Source organism: Panicum virgatum, chromosome 1N (genome assembly GCF_016808335.1).
Source record: "Panicum virgatum strain AP13 chromosome 1N, P.virgatum_v5, whole genome shotgun sequence".
Classification (NCBI taxonomy): domain Eukaryota; kingdom Viridiplantae; phylum Streptophyta; class Magnoliopsida; order Poales; family Poaceae; genus Panicum; species Panicum virgatum.
In genome coordinates, this window is record NC_053145.1 from 9,096,502 (window position 1) to 9,113,810 (window position 17,309).

Genomic DNA, 17,309 nt, shown 5'->3' on the forward strand with positions numbered 1-17,309 from the left:
GGTTTCTTCATATTTTTTCTTCTCTCCGCATTAACTCTCCTGCCAATTCAACTTTTTGCTTATATGGCACCATATTTAATGCTATGGAAACCAGCTGAGTTGGAGGGTTGTGACTGTCCGTACAGAGATGGGTGCCGAAGGATTCAGGAAATGTAGGAGAGCACGGCAGCTGGCAACACCCCAATGGACAATGGTCACTCCTTGTGTCCTTTGACTTCACTTTGCATGAAGCTTTCTATCAACTGCGTCGGGTTCTCGTACGAGGACCCTCCTTCCTCCATGGCCCTGCGAGCTTTCTCCCCGTACTCCCTGGCCTTTCGCCGCCTCTCGTCGGCCTCCTCCCCTCCGCCCATCAGCGCCGACACCGCCCGCACGACGCCCTCCCGAGACACCGCCACGGTTGCGTCCTCGAATATCATCGCGGGCGCCGCTGTCGCGCCGACTGACACGCCCACGCCGAGCACGCCCACGGCCAGCTGCTCGTTCAGGAACTGGTCGGTGAAGTGCGGCCACGTCACCACTGGCACGCCGTGCGCGATGGACTCTAGCAGCGAGTTCCACCCATAGTGGGTCACGAACCCGCCGACAGCGCGGTGCGACAAGCACGGCGAGCTGCGGCACCCACCCGCGCACCACGAGGCCGCGGCCCGCCGTGCGCGCCTCCAGGACCTCCAGCCACTCCTGCACCCCCGGTGCCGACGCCTCGGTCTCCTTCACCACCCAGAGGAATGGCCTGCTGGAGTCCTCCAGGCCGTGGCCGACCTCGACCAGCTGCCTCGGGAGCTTGCGCGCGATGCTGCCGAAGCTGACGAACACGACGGAGCCGGGGGCCTGCCCGTCCAGCCACGCCGTGATCGCCTGCTGGCAACCAGCGGCGGCCGTCCTGCCGCACCATGCCGTGGACTCCACGTCCCTGTTGCAGAGGCTGAGCGGGCAGACCACCCACACCGGCTTGCCCAGTGCCACCTCGTAGCACGCCACGAACTGGGCCTCGAGGTCCAGGAATGTGTTCACGACGACGCCATCGGCCGTGCGCATGGCCTCCATGGCCGCGTCGCGCAGCACCTCCGTCGCTGGGTGGGTGAAGAAACCAGGGGCGGAGGCTTTCATCACCGTAACCGGCACGGGCACTCCCGGCACGGCGGGCTTGTCGTCGTCACCTCCCGCGGCTATCCGCTCGTGGAGCCCGTGGTTGGCGGCCTGGAGGTCGCAGAGGGAGAAGAAGCACGACGTCCCGTGGAAGAACAGCCGCGGGATGCCGAGACTCTTGGCCACGCCGGCCGTCCACGGATTCATCCAGTCGGCGATGATGCAGCTCGGGCGCGGCGACAGCGCGCACACGTAGGCCTCGAACGGGCCGGCGAACTCGGGGAGCGCGAAGAAGAAGGAGAGGAACTGGTAGTTGTCGGCGACCATGTCGGCGTCCTAGCAGTCGTCGGGCAGACCGGAGCCCGGCGGCGTGAAGGGCAGCTCCACAAGCTCGAGGGGCAGCCCGGCGCGCGCGGCCTGGTCGGCGTCGCCGCGCAGCCGCGTGACGTTGAGCGGCGTGGTCACGACGCTCGCGCGCGTGCCTCGCTCGGCGAGAAGGCGCGCGAGGTCAACCAGTGGGATGATGTGGCCCTGCGCCACGAAGGGGACGAGGACGAAGTGCGCGGCGGAATCGTTGCTGCCTTGGTCGTAGCAGCTGCGGGCGCCATTGCCGGCGTGCCCCGTACAAGCAAGTGGCAACGAAGGCCAGGAGCAGCCGGAAGGATAGAGAATGTGTGACAGACCCGCTGAGTTAAAGTGCTTAATTAAGCGTAAACGCCATCATTTGAACACATCAGGCGCATTAGCTTAATTAAGTTTAACTTGACAGGTTGTTTCCAACCCACAGGACGATCGAAACACACCAGAAATCTCACACAAGGCGAGCGCAGAAGGTACCAGCATGATAAAATCTTACAAAAAAAGTAATTAAAACTAAGACTTTTACAAAATAGCTTTAAATTTAAAATTTACAAAAGAAATGACAGCACAGAAGAGAATCTAACTTATAGACCATTTTTACTAGAAAATAAATAAAACAAACTAAATAATTCGAGAACTACCGAGACGTGAAGATAAGGCGCCACATCGAGCCCACCGATGTGACACCTAGTTAGCTCCTAAACCTGAAATAGGGTAAACAACAAATCCTGAGCTACTAATACTCAGGAAGACTTACTTGTCTATTGGGTATACTTAGCCCACATATCTAGACATGTAAGACATTTGGCTGGTGGTTTATTTTGCAGAAAAAATATCTAAAAGGTGGATCCTTATTTTCAATATTTTAACTCCAGGTTCTATATAGATTAACTATAATCTAATATTTACCTAAACCAACTAGAGCACACTTGGTAGAGCAAATATACTATAATTCAATGTAACCATCATCATAAATGTATAATCCATATTCCATATTGTATCACTACGATGCGGTGCTGCGATCAAGGTGCTCATTTTCGAGAGCGACTGACGGCGAATCAATTCGATTTAACCTTGCAATGTGGACCTAACCAACAAGGCACGCAAAAGCCCCATCGGACCCCACGCGCCAACCCTTCCCCTCCCCGTCTCGAACTACAGAACCGCCCCACCTACATATAGTCAGTCGAGCTCAACGTGAGACCACCAAAAGTAAACATATGTATCCCGTTTCTCCGCGACTACTCGACGCGCCCTAAGGGGTGGTGATGAAGTTCTGTACTTTCGAAGCGATGCAGTACTAGGCTTACCTGTTTCGACTACCTCCTACTCCCGGCATGCGGTTAGGACAATATCAAATTTTATCAGCAGGGCCAGACAACGGTACGGTCCTTAACCGACACAGACGGGGCTAAACATTCCCCACCCGGTCTCCAATTCCTTTCCTTTCCTGCATCTTCCAATATTCTATATATTCAATTTATAGAGACATCCTATATCTCGCGAGTAACAGAAAATTTCTCGACTCTAAAATATCCTATATCTCGCGAGTAACAGGAAATCACTCGACTTCTACCGAGACCTATTAAGCATAGCAGTGCTACCGACCTACACATACTAGTATAAGGCCCAGGAAAACCTAGGGATCATGCAACTAAGGTTTCAAACAACTCCTGAAATGTAATGCACAAGTAATAAGCATACATAGTGATTCATAAATTGAAATAGTAGGACATGCACCGGGGCTTGCCTTCGGATTGCTGCTCAGCACTAGGATGAGTTGGGCCTTGGGCCGACTCCTCGCTAACCTCCTGCTGCGGGGCTTGCCCCTGGGGCTCCTGTGGCTCCGCAACCACTTCGTATACCACCTCCTCTGCCGCGGCTGCTACACGTATGCATATGATATGAGTTAATGCAAATACGATTTTAAAATTACAATTAACCTTCGACCGAGTACAACTACTAAGGATCTACCCCAATTGCTCTTGTCCACCCAAAAATACCCAAAAACCCGGAGTATCCGGACACCTACTCGGAGTATCCGGACTCTCAAGTCCGGAGTTTCCGGGTTTATACCCGGAGTTGTCCCCGGAATGTTAAAAATCCGGAGTATCTGGGTTTATACCCGGAGTCTCCGGGCCCAACAGCATTTTTTTCTACCAAGAACAGAAATTCTCATGGTGGAAAAACTAGCCCACCAAAATTGAAACCCGCTTGAATCCTAGTTTAAGGATGCATAAGGAGATGATTGACTAAAAGAAATCACTTAGAACCTCCAAGAAAGATAGATCGGGCCGGCACAAGTTGGAGTACCTTGAACGAGCTTTCCCTGCGTGAAGAACTTGAAACCCAAGGCTTCCAGGGGAGGAACATGTGGAGAAGAAGGTGCTCCTCGCCATCTTGAAGCCTTCTTGGCCTTGAGCTCAAGTTGGGTGCAGGATTTGGGGTTTAGGGCTCTAGGGAGAGGGAGAGCACTTGAGGGAGAGAGTGAGGGAGGGAGTGGACGTGAGAGAGGGAGAGAGTGACGTGAGAGAGTGAGGGTGAGCGTGAGGGAGAGAATAATAGAGTGGTTATAATATTTGTGGGTCACACATGTCATACAGGTTCGACCGGTCAGACCAGTTGTTCCGACTGGTCAGACCGGTCCGGCCCAAGCTCACAAAAAAAAAACAAACCTTGGTTTAGTGATTTTGTCGTGTGGGTTTGAAACTAATGGCCATGATTAATTTAATTACAGAGAATTAGCACCTGGGGTGTTACAATCCTACCCCTTAAAGAAATCTCACCCCGAGATTTAAAAGGGAACGAAAAAGGCCGAAAATGAACTTCTAAGAACTATACATGACTAACGAGAGTTGGCCACAAAATTTTGCACATTTACTCTAGCTCCGTGCTAGACATCCAAATGAAGTCAAGGAAACACTGAGAAGAAGGAGAATTCAAGGAATTTCTGACTTCGGGTGGAAACGAAAACTACTACTTGTACATGGGGAGTTTCAAGGAACTACTGGAATCCCTAAAGAAAGGACATCAAGGCACGTTTTTGCATCAAGAACATTCTTGCTCAACTTTATTTATTAATTAAGTAACATGATGCAAAATGCATATGTTGCTATGCAGGTTAGTGGCCATGATCCCCAGAAACTCAAACGTCAAACAACCCATTATCATACTCTCCGAGAATCTACCCCCTTAAAGAATAAACGCTGGAGAAATCGATTTCAAATATTGCACCAAAAGGAATGATGGTGTAGTTTCATCCACACGCAATTAAGCACCGGCGCGCTCCCAGGAGAACAATCGCGTGGCGGCCGCACACACGAGGCCCTAGGTCCCGTCGCGGCACTATAGGGCGTGGGACAAATCTCCACCATATAAGAACCAATAATAGCAATCCGAATAACACGATCGAATACAAAGAGATTAAAGAGGCAAAAAGCAGCCAGAAAATACGTTCAAAGGCATGAAATTCTCACGGTCAGCCAAACTACCACCAAATCTTTCCCTAACCCTGCATGACCCAACAATGCAATGCGATGTAATGTAATAGTGTGATTCCCATGCAACAAACGTGCGACCTTATTCATGCAAGATGACTATAATTTCTATGATCAAGTTCTTGATTTATTTATTTTTATTTGAGCAAGAATGCAAGCGGGTCTATTTTAGGTAAACAAATCAAGGTGATTAGAAATAAGCAAAGAACAACGCTAGAACCACAGGATTATTCTCATTCAAGATGGCCGTGATAGATTAGCCTTAAGCATTGAACGAATGGCCTAGAGACAAGTATAAATATATGATGTCAAACTAACTTTGACCTATAGTAGAAAACACCCACGTTTGGATGAAACAGAATGGTCATAGAACCATGGATATCATAAGATTAGCTAATCGTGATGGGAAATATACATCAGAATAAACAACTAACGGTCTCATCTAAGGGTAACATCCTTATTTTGACTCTCTAGGAGAGTTGAACCGTCTAGGGAACTTTTATCCACAGAAACGTGAAGTACTAATCACTACAAGATTCGTAACTTCGCATTTCAATTGTTTAATTCCGTAAATAAATTTTGTTCAAATACAACGCAATGGTTTTTAGGTCTTCCTAACCACGTGGGGTTCGAAATTACTGAAAACGAGATAAGCATGGCGTGAAGGAATTTTGTACAAAAACTACTAATAAACACCCGAAGCAAAACAATATGATCACTATGATGAAATGCTAATAAACATTTAAAGCAAAAATAGTGCGTATGATATGATGTATGCATGACCTATACGTCCTCACAAAAAATAAAATTTTTGCCAATCACACTATGGCAATATACGGATATCCTTCGGTGGCACAATATATACTCTCCCTATATACTAGCCGTGTACTACTAACTTTTCCCTACGTCAGCGGAGTTAGTGTACCTGCAGAAGAATGTCATTATATATATTTACATTCAAGAATGATAATTGCCAGAAAGTTAGTTGCTATTATATATATCTAGCCACCCGACATAACCTACTCTATATAGAGCTTACGGTCAAATCTCTCCTAGTCCCTTAAGTGCAAGGAAACGCATTTCTTGAAACTCATTTTTAGTTTTTGAAAACACCAAAATAATAATGCTGGTACCCCCTGGTGCATTTCAGTTCTGATACCAGCTGTGACAGACCCGCCGAGTTAAAGCACTTAATTAAGCGTAACCGCCATTATTTGAACACATCAGACGCATTAGCTTAATTAAGTGTAACTTGATAAGCTGTTTCCAACCCATAGGACGATCGAAACACACCAGAAGTCTCACACAAGGCGAGCGCAGAAGGTACCAGCATGATAAAATCTTACAAAAAAAGTAATTAAAACTAAGACTTTTACAAAATAGCTTTAAATTTAAAATTTACAAAAGAATTGACAGCATAGAAGAGAATCTAAATTACAGAGCATTTTTACTAGAGAACAAATAAAACAAACTAAATAATTCGAGAACTACCGAGACGTGAAAATAAGACGCTACATCGAGCCCACCGATGTGACACCTAGTTAGCTCCTAGACCTGAAATAAGGTAAACAACAAACCCTGAGCAACTAATACTCAGCAAGACTTACCCGACTATTGTGTATACTTAGCCCATATATCTAGACATGCAAGGTATTTGGCTGGTGGTTTATTTTGCAGAAAAAACATCTAAAAGATGGAACCTTATTTTCAATATTTTAGCTCCAGGTTCTATATAGATTAACTATAATCTAATATTTGCCTAAACCAACTAAAGCACACATGGTAGAGCAAATATACTATAATTCAATGTAACCATCATCATAAATGTATAATCCATATTCCATATTGTATCACTACGATTCGGTGCTGCGATCAAGGTGCTCATATCCGAGAGCGACTGACGGCGAATCGATTCGATTTAACCTTGCAAGGTGGACCTAACCAACACGGCACGCAAAAGCCCCGTCGGACCCCACACGCCAACCCTTCCCCTCCCCGCCTCGAACTACAGAACCGCCCCACCTACATATAGTCAGCCGAGCTCAATGTGAGACCATCAAAAGTAAACATATGCATCCCGTTTCTCCGCGACTACTCGACTCGCCCTAAGCGGTGGTGATGAAGTTCTGTACTTTCGAAGCGAGGCAGTACTAGGCTTACCGGTTTCGACTACCTCCTACTCCGAGCATGCGGTTAGGACAATATCAAATTTTATCAGCAGGGCCAGACAACGGTACGGTCCTTAACCGACACAGACGGGGCTAAACATTCCCCGCCCGGTCTCCAATTCCTTTCTTTTCCTGCATCTTCAAATATTCTATATATTCAATTTATAGAGACATCCTATATCTCGCGAGTAACAGAAAATTTCTCGACTCTAAAATATCCTATATCTCGTGAGTAATAGGATATCACTCGACTTCTACCGAGACCTATTAAGCATAGCAGTGCTACCGACCTACACATACTAGTATAAGGCCCAGGAAAACCTAGGGATCATGCAACTAAGGTTTCAAACAACTCCTGAAACGTAATGAACGAGTAATAAGCATACATAGTGATTCATAAATTGAAATAGTAGGACATGCACCAGGGCTTGCCTTCGGGCTGCTGCTCAGCACTAGGGTGAGTTGAGCCTTGGGCCGACTCCTCGCGAACCTCCTGCTGCGGGGCTTGCCCCTGGGGCTCCTGTGGCTCCGCAACCACTTCGTATACCACCTCCTCTGCCGCGGCTGCTACACGTATGCATATGATATGAGTTAATGAAAATACGATTTTAAAATTACAATTAACCCTCGACCGAGTACAACTACTAAGGATCTACCCCAATTGCTCTTGTCCACCAAAAAATACCCAAAAACCCGGAGTATCCGGACACCTACTCGGAGTATCCGGACTCCCAAGTCCGGAGTTTCCGGGTCTATACCCGGAGTTGTCCCCGGAATGTTAAAAATCCGGAGTATCCGGGCTTATACCCGGAGTCTCCGGGCCCGACAGTATTTTTTTCTACCAAGAACAGAAATTCTCATGGTGGAAAAACTAGCCCACCAAAATTGAAACCCTCTTGAATTCTAGTTCAAGGATGCATAAGGAGATGATTGACCAAAAGAAATCACTTAGAACCTCCAAGAAAGATAGATCGGGCCAGCACAAGTTGGAGTACCTTGAACGAGCTTTTCCCTGCTCGAAGAACTTGAAACCCAAGGCTTCCCGGGGAGGAACATGTGGAGAAGAATGTGCTCCTCGCCATCTTGAAGCCTTCTTGGCCTTGAGCTCAAGTTGGGGTGGAGGATTTGGGGTTTAGGGCTCTAGGGAGATGGAGAGCACTTGAGGGAGAGAGTGGACGTGAGAGAGGGAGAGAGTGACGTGAGAGAGTGAGGGTGAGCGTGAGGGAGAAAGAAATAGATGGTTATAATGTTTGTGGGTCACACATGTCATACAGGTTCGACCGGTCAGACCGGTTGTTCCGACCGGTCAGACCGGTCCGGCAAGCTGACAAAAAAACAAACTTTGGTTTAGTGATTTTCTCACGTGGGTTTGAAACTAATGACCGTGATTAATTTAATTATAGAGAATTAGCACCTGGGGTGTTACTGAATGTTGGCCGCTCGTTGCAGCCACTGAAAAATGGCTTGATCTTGTTTTCTTGCTTGTCGAGGAGCTAGCATTTCACTTTGGGTTTTCCGTGGCAGAGACATTCAGGCGACTGATCCCATGTCCGGATGTCCCCATCGGCCATTCCGCCATACAAATTGGCACTTGGTTTCTGTGGCAGATTCATGGCTACGTGGCTATGCTTCGCCGCTGCCGCCTGCCGCATTGGGATCAAGCGTACTGCGTCTCTACTCCTTCTGACGATGGTTCCGTCTGGATTGGATCAAGCGAGGCAGAGTTCGTTGGAAATCTGGAGGCAGAGGTCGCAATCGACGGCACGAGATTTGGATTTTCCCGAGACGGGCGGGCAGCGGACGGCCAAAAGATCATCTCGATCGGAGAAAGAAATGACAAAGATCACTGCATTCCTTTGGACGCCTGTAATCTACTACATGTTCCGGCAATCCGGCGTTTTGCATCAACGAGATGGGCAAAGTTGTTTGTTCCATATCCACGTATCATATCACGATGGAGTGCAGGGAAGTAAAACAAAAGGAGAAGGTCATCAACCGTGTCTCGTAGCATGCTGTATAGTTATGAGTATCCTTCAACTTTATAAACATCTTGGTTGTCTTCCATGCATGATCGCCATCGTTTCACTGCAGTTGCTTCCGGCTACCAGTTGCTCCACCTGAAACCTGTACCAGGATGCCAGAGTTGTGTCCCGTCTGCCCATTCAGGGGCGGAGCTGCGTGGTTGCGTTGGGGTCGGCCGACTCCGATGGATTTCTACAAAATCAGTGCTAATCACTGTTCTGTACTACTTCTTAAAAGTAAAGACCCTGGCAGGAAATAGGAAAGACTCCAACAACATTTTTATCTGGCTTCGCCCCTGTGCCCATTCACCAATCCTCCATTCTTCTCGACCCTGTAAGTCAGGTCTTCTCTGTCGGCCGTGGCATCTATGTACACCCTGGAATTCTCACCTATTTCTCCCTGGACCAGCATCTTGGACAGTTGGGTGGCTACACTCTTTTGAATCCATCTCCTGATTGGCCTGGCATTGTATACCTGTTAAACCACAACAGAAGAATTACATTATTTAAATCCTCGAATAAACCGAAACACCGAAAAGTGAGATGGTGATGGTCCAGTAGCGGTGGTAAAGATCATCAGAACCAATTGATGCTTTCCCGTACCGGATCATAAGATAGGGACACGATCTTGTCCAAGGTAGCAGCATCCACTGTCAAAGCAACACCATGCTTTTCAAGGAGGCGTTCAACATCGTCCATCTGCAGCCGGCAAACCTTCCTCAGCTGCTCATGCTTGAGAGGATTGAAGACAACAATCTCATCCAGACGGTTCAGTAGCTCAGGCTGGAAATGCTCTTTCACCTGCGGATGAATGGAACCACCCCAATCAGTAAAGGGCTTTCAGAATTACAATGTATACATAGGCCTCAATCAATAAAGCAGCTGTAAAATTGTCGTACACACCTTCACCATGACCTGATCATGAGCAACCTTCATGGAGATGTTACCCTTCATCCAGCTTTGGAGATGCTCGGCGCCAAGGTTTGATGTCATGATGATCACTGTATTCTTGAAGTCCACGGTCCTGCCTTGACCATCGGTCAATCTCCCATCATCCAAGACCTGGAGCAGAGTGTTGAACACTGCTACGTGTGCCTTCTCGACCTCATCAAGGAGGATAACCCTGTACGGCCTCTTCCTCACCAGTTCAGTTAGTTGCCCTCCCTCCTCATGGCCAACATAGCTGCATAGTTGGCATCCATCCCAGAGGCCCAAACAAATATCCGAATCCATAGCCAGTGACGCGCAGTTTTCGCACTAAAAAAGAAGAAGAAAAAAGGGCACATCATCATGATCGACTTACCCAGGTGGTGCTCCAATGAGCCGGGCAACTGAATGCTGCTCCGCGTATTCAGACATGTCCATGCGGACAAGGTGTTTCTCATCGTAAAATAGCTGCTCAGCAAGGGCCTTGGCGAGTTCGGTTTTGCCTACACCGGTGGGTCCGAGGAAAAGGAATGAACCAATAGGCTGCTGTGGCCGTCCAAGACCAGCCCTGGACCTTAAAACAGCATCTGCAACTGCGTTGACAGATTCTTCCTGTCCAATAACTCTCTTGTGCAGACTATCAGCCAAACCAATCAGCCTCTCCTTTTCATTCTGTCCAAGGCTAGTCACCGGAATCCCGGTCCACCGGCTCACAACCTGTATACACAGTCACAGCAATAGAAAAGACATTGGAATAGTCATCGAATTTTTTTTTAATGAAAGAGAACGAAAACAGAGACACGGTAGCCTCTGACCAGCATACCTCAGCAATTTGCTCGGGGCTGACGGCCTCAACTAACATCATGTTGTCCCCAGCCTCAGCCTCTAGCTTGGCGATGGCGGTCTCGACCTCCGGGAGGGCACCGTATCTGATGTCGGCCGCACGGTCTAGACGCTGCCGGCGCTCGGCCTCCTCTAGGTTCGACAGCATCTCCTCTCGACGCTGCTTTAGCTTCCTGATCTCGTCTATCCTTTGTTTCTCCTTGCGATACTTCGTCTGCAGCGGCTGCAGCTCGGGTCTCAGATCGTCCAATTCTTTCCTGACCTGAAACGAAGCGATTGCTAAGCACACGGTGTGCTGAGAAAGCGCAGAGCAGGTGTGCTGCATCTGCATAACTAAGGTAGATGGACCAAGGAGTTGGATCAGGGCCAGCCAGGAGAGTCTCGCATGCACCTTGACTAGCTGAGCTTTCCTTTGTTTGTCCGTCTCCTTCTCGAGCGCGTGGAGGTGGACTTGAAGCTCGATTCTCTTCCTCACGAGCTTGTCGATCTCTTCCGGCTGGCTGTCAAGCTGCACCCGCACGTTTGCGCAGGCCTCGTCGACCAAGTCGATTGCTTTGTCAGGCAGATGGCGACCTAATGTATTGAGGTAAGCAAAAAATCCAAAAACAAAACATGTGACAATTTAAATTGTTAGGCAACAAAGTAAAAATAATGAAACGTGAACACGACTACGATCATTGCAATAGCAGGAAATAAAAACAGTAATGCTAGAACTAGGACGTTCATGTTGATGTTACGGTGAGAATTTTTCATCCGCAAATCGGATATCAGAATCGTATACATATTTTTTTATGTTGCAAGCGTTGATTTTTGAGTTTGTAGCTATTATTTATCAATGTTGCAACGGACTGTTCGATGAAACAATTATAATGGAACGTTCCGGCACTATTTGTGCCACAATAAAAACTCCAAAAATACTACAAGAAGAAGAAGAACTGAATCTTACTATTACTAATTGGAGCCTCCTTTGGAGCCTTCACGCGAAGCCACCTAGGATCCTAGGTGGACACTCTGAAAAAATAGAGAAATTCTATAAATTCTCACAAAAATTAGAAACATCCAGCCATCAATCCAACAACTCTAATTATAATAACCATCGGATATGTTATCTTTCCTAATAAATTACCCACATCTATCATTATGAAAATAGACTAAAGTAACCCCTAAACATGTATCTAAATTACCCACCTCTGCCATTATAAAAAATCTAAAGTAACCGCTAATCTTTGTGTAAATTACCCACCTATGCTATTATAAAAATAATACAAATACCCCTCTAAATTTGCATATAAATTATCCAATTATGTCATTATTATTACAAGTTAAATTACTCATAAATCTGAATCTAAATTATATAATTACAATAATATATTAAAGTGCACCAATATAAAATTCTAAAATTACTATTTCTATCATTATTAATATATTATTTATATAAAAATACTACCCACGATATATGTCACCATATATTCATTAATTCATGTATGATAGAAGAGATAAGAACACCAATTCACAAACAAATAGTTCAACTAAACATATATTGAATACATATGGAGGTGCACAAAATGAAATCAATTGTAACTAAATAATGAAGATATATATTTTAGAGTATGTGTTAAAATATTTAATAGATGGAAAAGGCGTGAGATGGATAATTATAATTATTGATCTTATTTTTATATTAACTAGGCGTATAGCCCGCGCATTTGCGCGGCTAGTATTAAAAATTCAAAAATTCGCATGCCATTGTATTCTTACTTAAAGATTATATTATTTTTTACCATACATCATCCTGTTCATTATCGTAAATTATATCTTATTGTTAGTTAAAACAATTAAAATACAATCTACCTATAATAATAATTTGATTTGTTAAGCTTTAATAATATTGTGCATATAATTATTCTTATTTTCGTTTTATTTTGATTGATTGTTGTTAGCTTTAGTTTTTATTAATAATATATGTTTGTAACTGATACATAGTTAAATGGTATTTTATATTTAATTTTTCATAATGGCATTGGTGGGTGCTTTTTAATTACACTACGGGAAACCGTTGGTTTGCCATGTGCCAAAGCACACGGCAAAGGCTGATATGCACACGGTAAAGCCTTTGCCGTGTGCCGCACACGGCAAACGACACATGGCATTCAGGCGTCGGCAAAGGCGGTCTTTGCCATGTGCCACATATCGGGCACACGGCAAACCTTTTGCCGTGTGCAAATCTCGGCCCACGGCAAAAAAAAGTGGCCTCCAGCAAAGGTGACGTGGAAGTGGGTTTGCCGTGTGCCCTGCCGACGTGGCACACGGCAAAGACCCAACCTTTGCCGTGTGCTGAAGATTTTGCACACGGCAAAGAATGGTTCCTTTGTCGTGTGCCCTGGTTTTTGCATACGGCAAAGGTCCCAGATTCAATTTTTTTGTTTGTTGATTACGTATATGGTACCCCAATCATTTCATATATATCACAATGATTATTTCATGTATCCGAATGAGCATCACAGGCATTTGATACACATATACCAATAAAGTCTTGTTTCGTTCATCGACAACCACAAGTACAAGTCGAGTCCATACAAGTTCATACAAATCAAGTCCATACAAATCCATACAAGTTGGTACAAAATAAGTCCATACAATGTAACTCACGGGGCTGATGGCGGCGGCAGCGGTGGCGGGTGCTGCGGCCACATCGGCGGGGGCGGCCATGTAGGCGTCTGCGACCAAGCTTGCTGCGGTGGTGACGGTTGCTGCTGCTGAATCCAAGCCACCCATTGAGGCAGTGGCCACACAAACTGCTGAGGCGGCTGCACCGGAGGCGAGAAGTCAGGATTCACTGGCCCATCATTGGATGCCGCCGATTGATTCTGCACATAAACGAATATATATATTGCATGTGTTACATAAGAATTAAGTTACGGGCATTCAAACTTAGACATAACAATTGAGTTACATAAGACGAATGAAACTCAATAGGCACTAAGACATAAGGCATTATTTCCAAGACATTCTAGATTAATGCTAAGTCACTAAGACGAATGAAACTTAATAGGAGTCAAAGCCACTTATGGTAGGAGGAGTTTCTGCCCGACGAACAAGTGGGGGCGGAGGGAATTGTGGAGGCGAAACACCCATCGCCGAGTCCAGGCTTTGCGTAAATGTTAGAGCTTGATCCAATTTTGCCTGGATGTCGTCCCGCTCGGCCTGCCACCTCTCCTCTGCCGCCTCCTACCGTGCTTGAAAGGCTTCTTCCATCTGGGCCTAAAGGATTTGATCCCAGGGTTAGAATTCAAAGCAAACATATGTAAAAATGGAGGAACGACGGTTGAAATATAAATAACCTTGACAGCCTCAATCTAAGCCTGTGTAGTGTCTGGCCGTGGGCGTATGGCAGGGCTTGAGCTGGTACTCCTGGCTCGAATCTGCGAGAGTGGGAGTAGTCGCCGTGTCGACTAAGTTGTCGCCAAACCAGTACCGTCCATGCTTCTTGTCTCCTCCCGCCCTCATGACGACTTCTCCATCAATGGGCTCATTGATCGCATCAAACTCCGGCCCATGAACTTCTTATGCCATCGAGGTGTACCCACTGAGGCGGCTGTGGACGCTTGCGTTGCTGTACGCTTCGGGCGGATCCTGCGGGTTGAAGGTGACATCGGACGTCGCCTTCCCTTTGTGAGCCAAATAGTATGCCTGGACTTGGGAGCAAGGCACACCACCATGTGACGCCGACTGTGAAAAAAGGAAGATGATTAGAAATTATGCAGAATTGAGCATAAGAATAAAGAAATTAATTCACTTACATATCTAGCCGCGTACGCCTTGAGGTTACGATTGCCCTGATGGTGCGATGCACCTGGCATCATCAAACGCTGCTGCCGGGCAGCCTCGTGCATCTCCAGCCACTTTTGCGAGCACCACCGGTCCACTATCATTTCCCAGCACAGATAATCATTGGCAATCCACCACGGAGGCACCTGCACATGATCAAGTTATGACATGTAAGAAGAACAAATGGAGTATAGTTGATTTAAGTAAGATTGAGTATTTACCCGCAAGTACTGTTCCCGGGTGAGTCTAAGGTCTCTCGCAGGTCCTTTGTAGATCCTCACCCTTTTGATCTTAGCCTTGTAGTCGATGACGGCCTGGATGCGCGCCTTGTAAAGTATATCCGCCACCAGCTTGTAACATGCTTTGCTCGCCACCTGTATCGCCGTGGGCATCATTCCCTCCTCGCATCTGTAGAAATACTGCAAAAAAAGTGAACAAAGTCATTATTTCAAAAATATCTAATGAATATGATTTATTCGTAAATGTAGTGCCATGAAGACTTAGCCATAGTTCGCTCAACACCCGGTGCGCCTTGTTGTCGAGTACCCTGCCTTCCTCATCTGGTGCATCCGGTTTGGCAATGTAGTGCTCCCACGAAGACGCCGGCTGACGTACCCCAGCAATATCCATGGCGCCTGGGTAGTGTCGCTTGCATAGCAGTCCCAGGATGCCATTGGCCATGCGGTTGTGAGCAACACCTGGAACAACTATCACAAAGTTCCTGCGCAAGTTATTGAGAGATAATATTAGTGTCAATTGTGATTTTGAATGTATCAAAAGGAAACGTATTGAAATCTTCTAAACTTACTTACCGGTTTCCGTCAGGTCGGAGGACAGGTCGGTGCTCTAGAGGTATCGGACAATCCGGAAGCCTCGAGGGACCTCGCTGCCAGACGGCAGGTATGCCCAAGTCCTCCTCCTCCTCCTGCTCGTGCTCCTGCTCCTGGTCCTGGTCCTGGTCCTGGTCCTCCTCCTCCTCCTCAGCACCGGCCTCCCGCTCCTCCTCCTCCGCCTCCTCCTCCACAAGAGGAGCCCCTCTCCTGCTCCTCCTCCCAGCCCTCCTCCCTGCAACCGTGCTGGAGCCCTCAGCGGCGTCGCGCGTCGACGAACCAGCTCCACTCCTCCGACTTCTCCTGCCTGTCCGTTGAGTCCTCTGGGAGGACTCACCTGCGTCGGTAGATCTGCCGCCCAACAGGTCTATGAGTGACCTCATCAGACCTCTGCCGCGCCCCGCCATCGCCGAGCAATTTCCTGAAATTAAAATAAGTAAATCAATCAGTAGATGTCATTAAAAAGTAGCACAAATAGCATTTAAAGTAAGTACAATTACTAAAATGAACAAAAATAGTACAACAAAATAAATTAGTACAGTTCTTACATGTATTAGAAATAGTCATTATGATCCGGATTAGCCGGATCATATGTCTCATCATCGCTATTACGTGTGTCGATATAATCACCGTCGATCTCCATAGGAGGAACGCTGTCATCATCACTGTCATTGCCTAAGCATAATCGCTCTAGTAATTCTAAGTCCTTGATATTGTGAACCTCATCCCCTGCATCGTCGTTATCAATTCTTTCATTGTCCAGTTCCATTCCCATCGCTTCGGTTAAGTCTATCTGAAAAGTCCCTTCTAGCCCATCTTCTTGAAAGAAGTCACCTTCAATTTTTGCATTTATTTTTACATTTAGTTCGAAGGACTTTTTGACATCTTTCAATTGAGTAGCACCAACAACCTTGCACCGGCCCCCCCAAAATCATATGCTGCATCGGGTTGAAGAAACCTGGTGGAAATATCTTCTCCAACTTACAGAGCAACACATGCGCCATTCTTTTCATTTCTTCAATAACGGTCAGAGATAACTCCTTAGCACAAAGCTGGCGAAAAAAAGCTCAACTCTGCCAGCACTTGCCAGACGTGATTAGGGAGGTATCCTCAAACCATCACCGGAAGAAGCCTCTCTATCCATATGTGGTAGTCACGACTCTTGAGACCGTTGATTCGCATAGTAGACAAGTTGACTCCCCTCCTCAGATTCGCTGCATACCCATCAGGGAACATTAAGGTTTGAAACCATTCTAGCACTTCCCTCCTCTGGGGCCTCGTCAGGACAAAATCGGCCTTAGGCTTTTTCCATGCCTTGCCTGACCCAGGAGGCCTCATGTCTAGCTTCGGTCTATCGCATAATATTGCTTGATCCACTCTGGCCTTAACGTTATCCTTTGTCTTCTCTGCAATGTCCATGATAGTTCCGAACAGTGCCTCGGCGACTTCAGAGTGCATCATATCAATGTTATGTGGAAGGAGGAGATCTTGCATGTAGGGAAGCCTCCACAATCTCGACTTCTGCGCCCAGACATGTTGCTCACGATATCCCACAAAACCACTTTTTGCATTGGCCACAAGACTATCTAACTGAGCACGAACACCAGCACCTGTCATAATATGAGGCGGAGGGTCCAGAACTTCGACACCTTTCATAAAGTTCTTCTTATCGCGTCTGAATGGATGGTCAAGAAGGAGAAATTGTCGATGTTTGTCGAATGAAGAATATTTCCCACCCTTCCGCAA

General features: G+C 46.6%; 2 protein-coding genes and 1 pseudogene across 2 annotated transcripts; all 3 read right to left on the bottom strand.

Moving 5' to 3' along the window:
- Positions 1 to 194: 194 nt before the first annotated feature.
- LOC120653267 lies at positions 195 to 8,685 on the bottom strand (annotated as a pseudogene).
- A 730-nt stretch (positions 8,686 to 9,415) lies between these two features.
- Positions 9,416 to 13,680, bottom strand: LOC120653268 (chaperone protein ClpB1-like). Its single transcript, XM_039931042.1, has 7 exons — positions 13,518 to 13,680; positions 11,297 to 11,478; positions 10,886 to 11,167; positions 10,439 to 10,779; positions 10,039 to 10,318; positions 9,739 to 9,936; positions 9,416 to 9,610 (listed from the first exon to the last, which is right to left on the bottom strand). The coding sequence occupies exons 1-7, from the start codon at positions 13,678 to 13,680 to the stop codon at positions 9,416 to 9,418; spliced, it is 1,641 nt and encodes a 546-aa protein (XP_039786976.1).
- On the bottom strand, positions 13,463 to 15,709 carry LOC120655051. The gene is made up of 5 exons (XM_039932774.1): positions 15,546 to 15,709; positions 14,955 to 15,454; positions 14,706 to 14,879; positions 14,247 to 14,634; positions 13,463 to 14,166 (listed from the first exon to the last, which is right to left on the bottom strand). Exons 2-4 carry the CDS (start codon positions 15,126 to 15,128, stop codon positions 14,470 to 14,472), a joined length of 513 nt encoding a protein of 170 aa, XP_039788708.1. The 5' UTR covers positions 15,129 to 15,454; positions 15,546 to 15,709; the 3' UTR covers positions 13,463 to 14,166; positions 14,247 to 14,469.
- Positions 15,710 to 17,309: the final 1,600 nt, after the last annotated feature.

Coding starts and splice junctions, on each gene's coding strand:
- LOC120653268 (XM_039931042.1), bottom strand. CDS start 13,680: ATGGGTGGCTTGGATTCAGCAGCAGCAACCGTCACCACCGCAGCAAGC. Junction 11,168..11,296: donor GGAAAGCTCAGCTAGTCAAG/GTGCATGCGAGA, acceptor GCTTCGTTTCAG/GTCAGGAAAGAATTGGACGA. Junction 10,780..10,885: donor GCCCCGAGCAAATTGCTGAG/GTATGCTGGTCA, acceptor CTGTGTATACAG/GTTGTGAGCCGGTGGACCGG.
- LOC120655051 (XM_039932774.1), bottom strand. CDS start 15,128: ATGATGCCCACGGCGATACAGGTGGCGAGCAAAGCATGTTACAAGCTG. Junction 14,880..14,954: donor CCCGGGAACAGTACTTGCGG/GTAAATACTCAA, acceptor GATCATGTGCAG/GTGCCTCCGTGGTGGATTGC. Junction 14,635..14,705: donor AGGCGTACGCGGCTAGATAT/GTAAGTGAATTA, acceptor CTTTTTTCACAG/TCGGCGTCACATGGTGGTGT.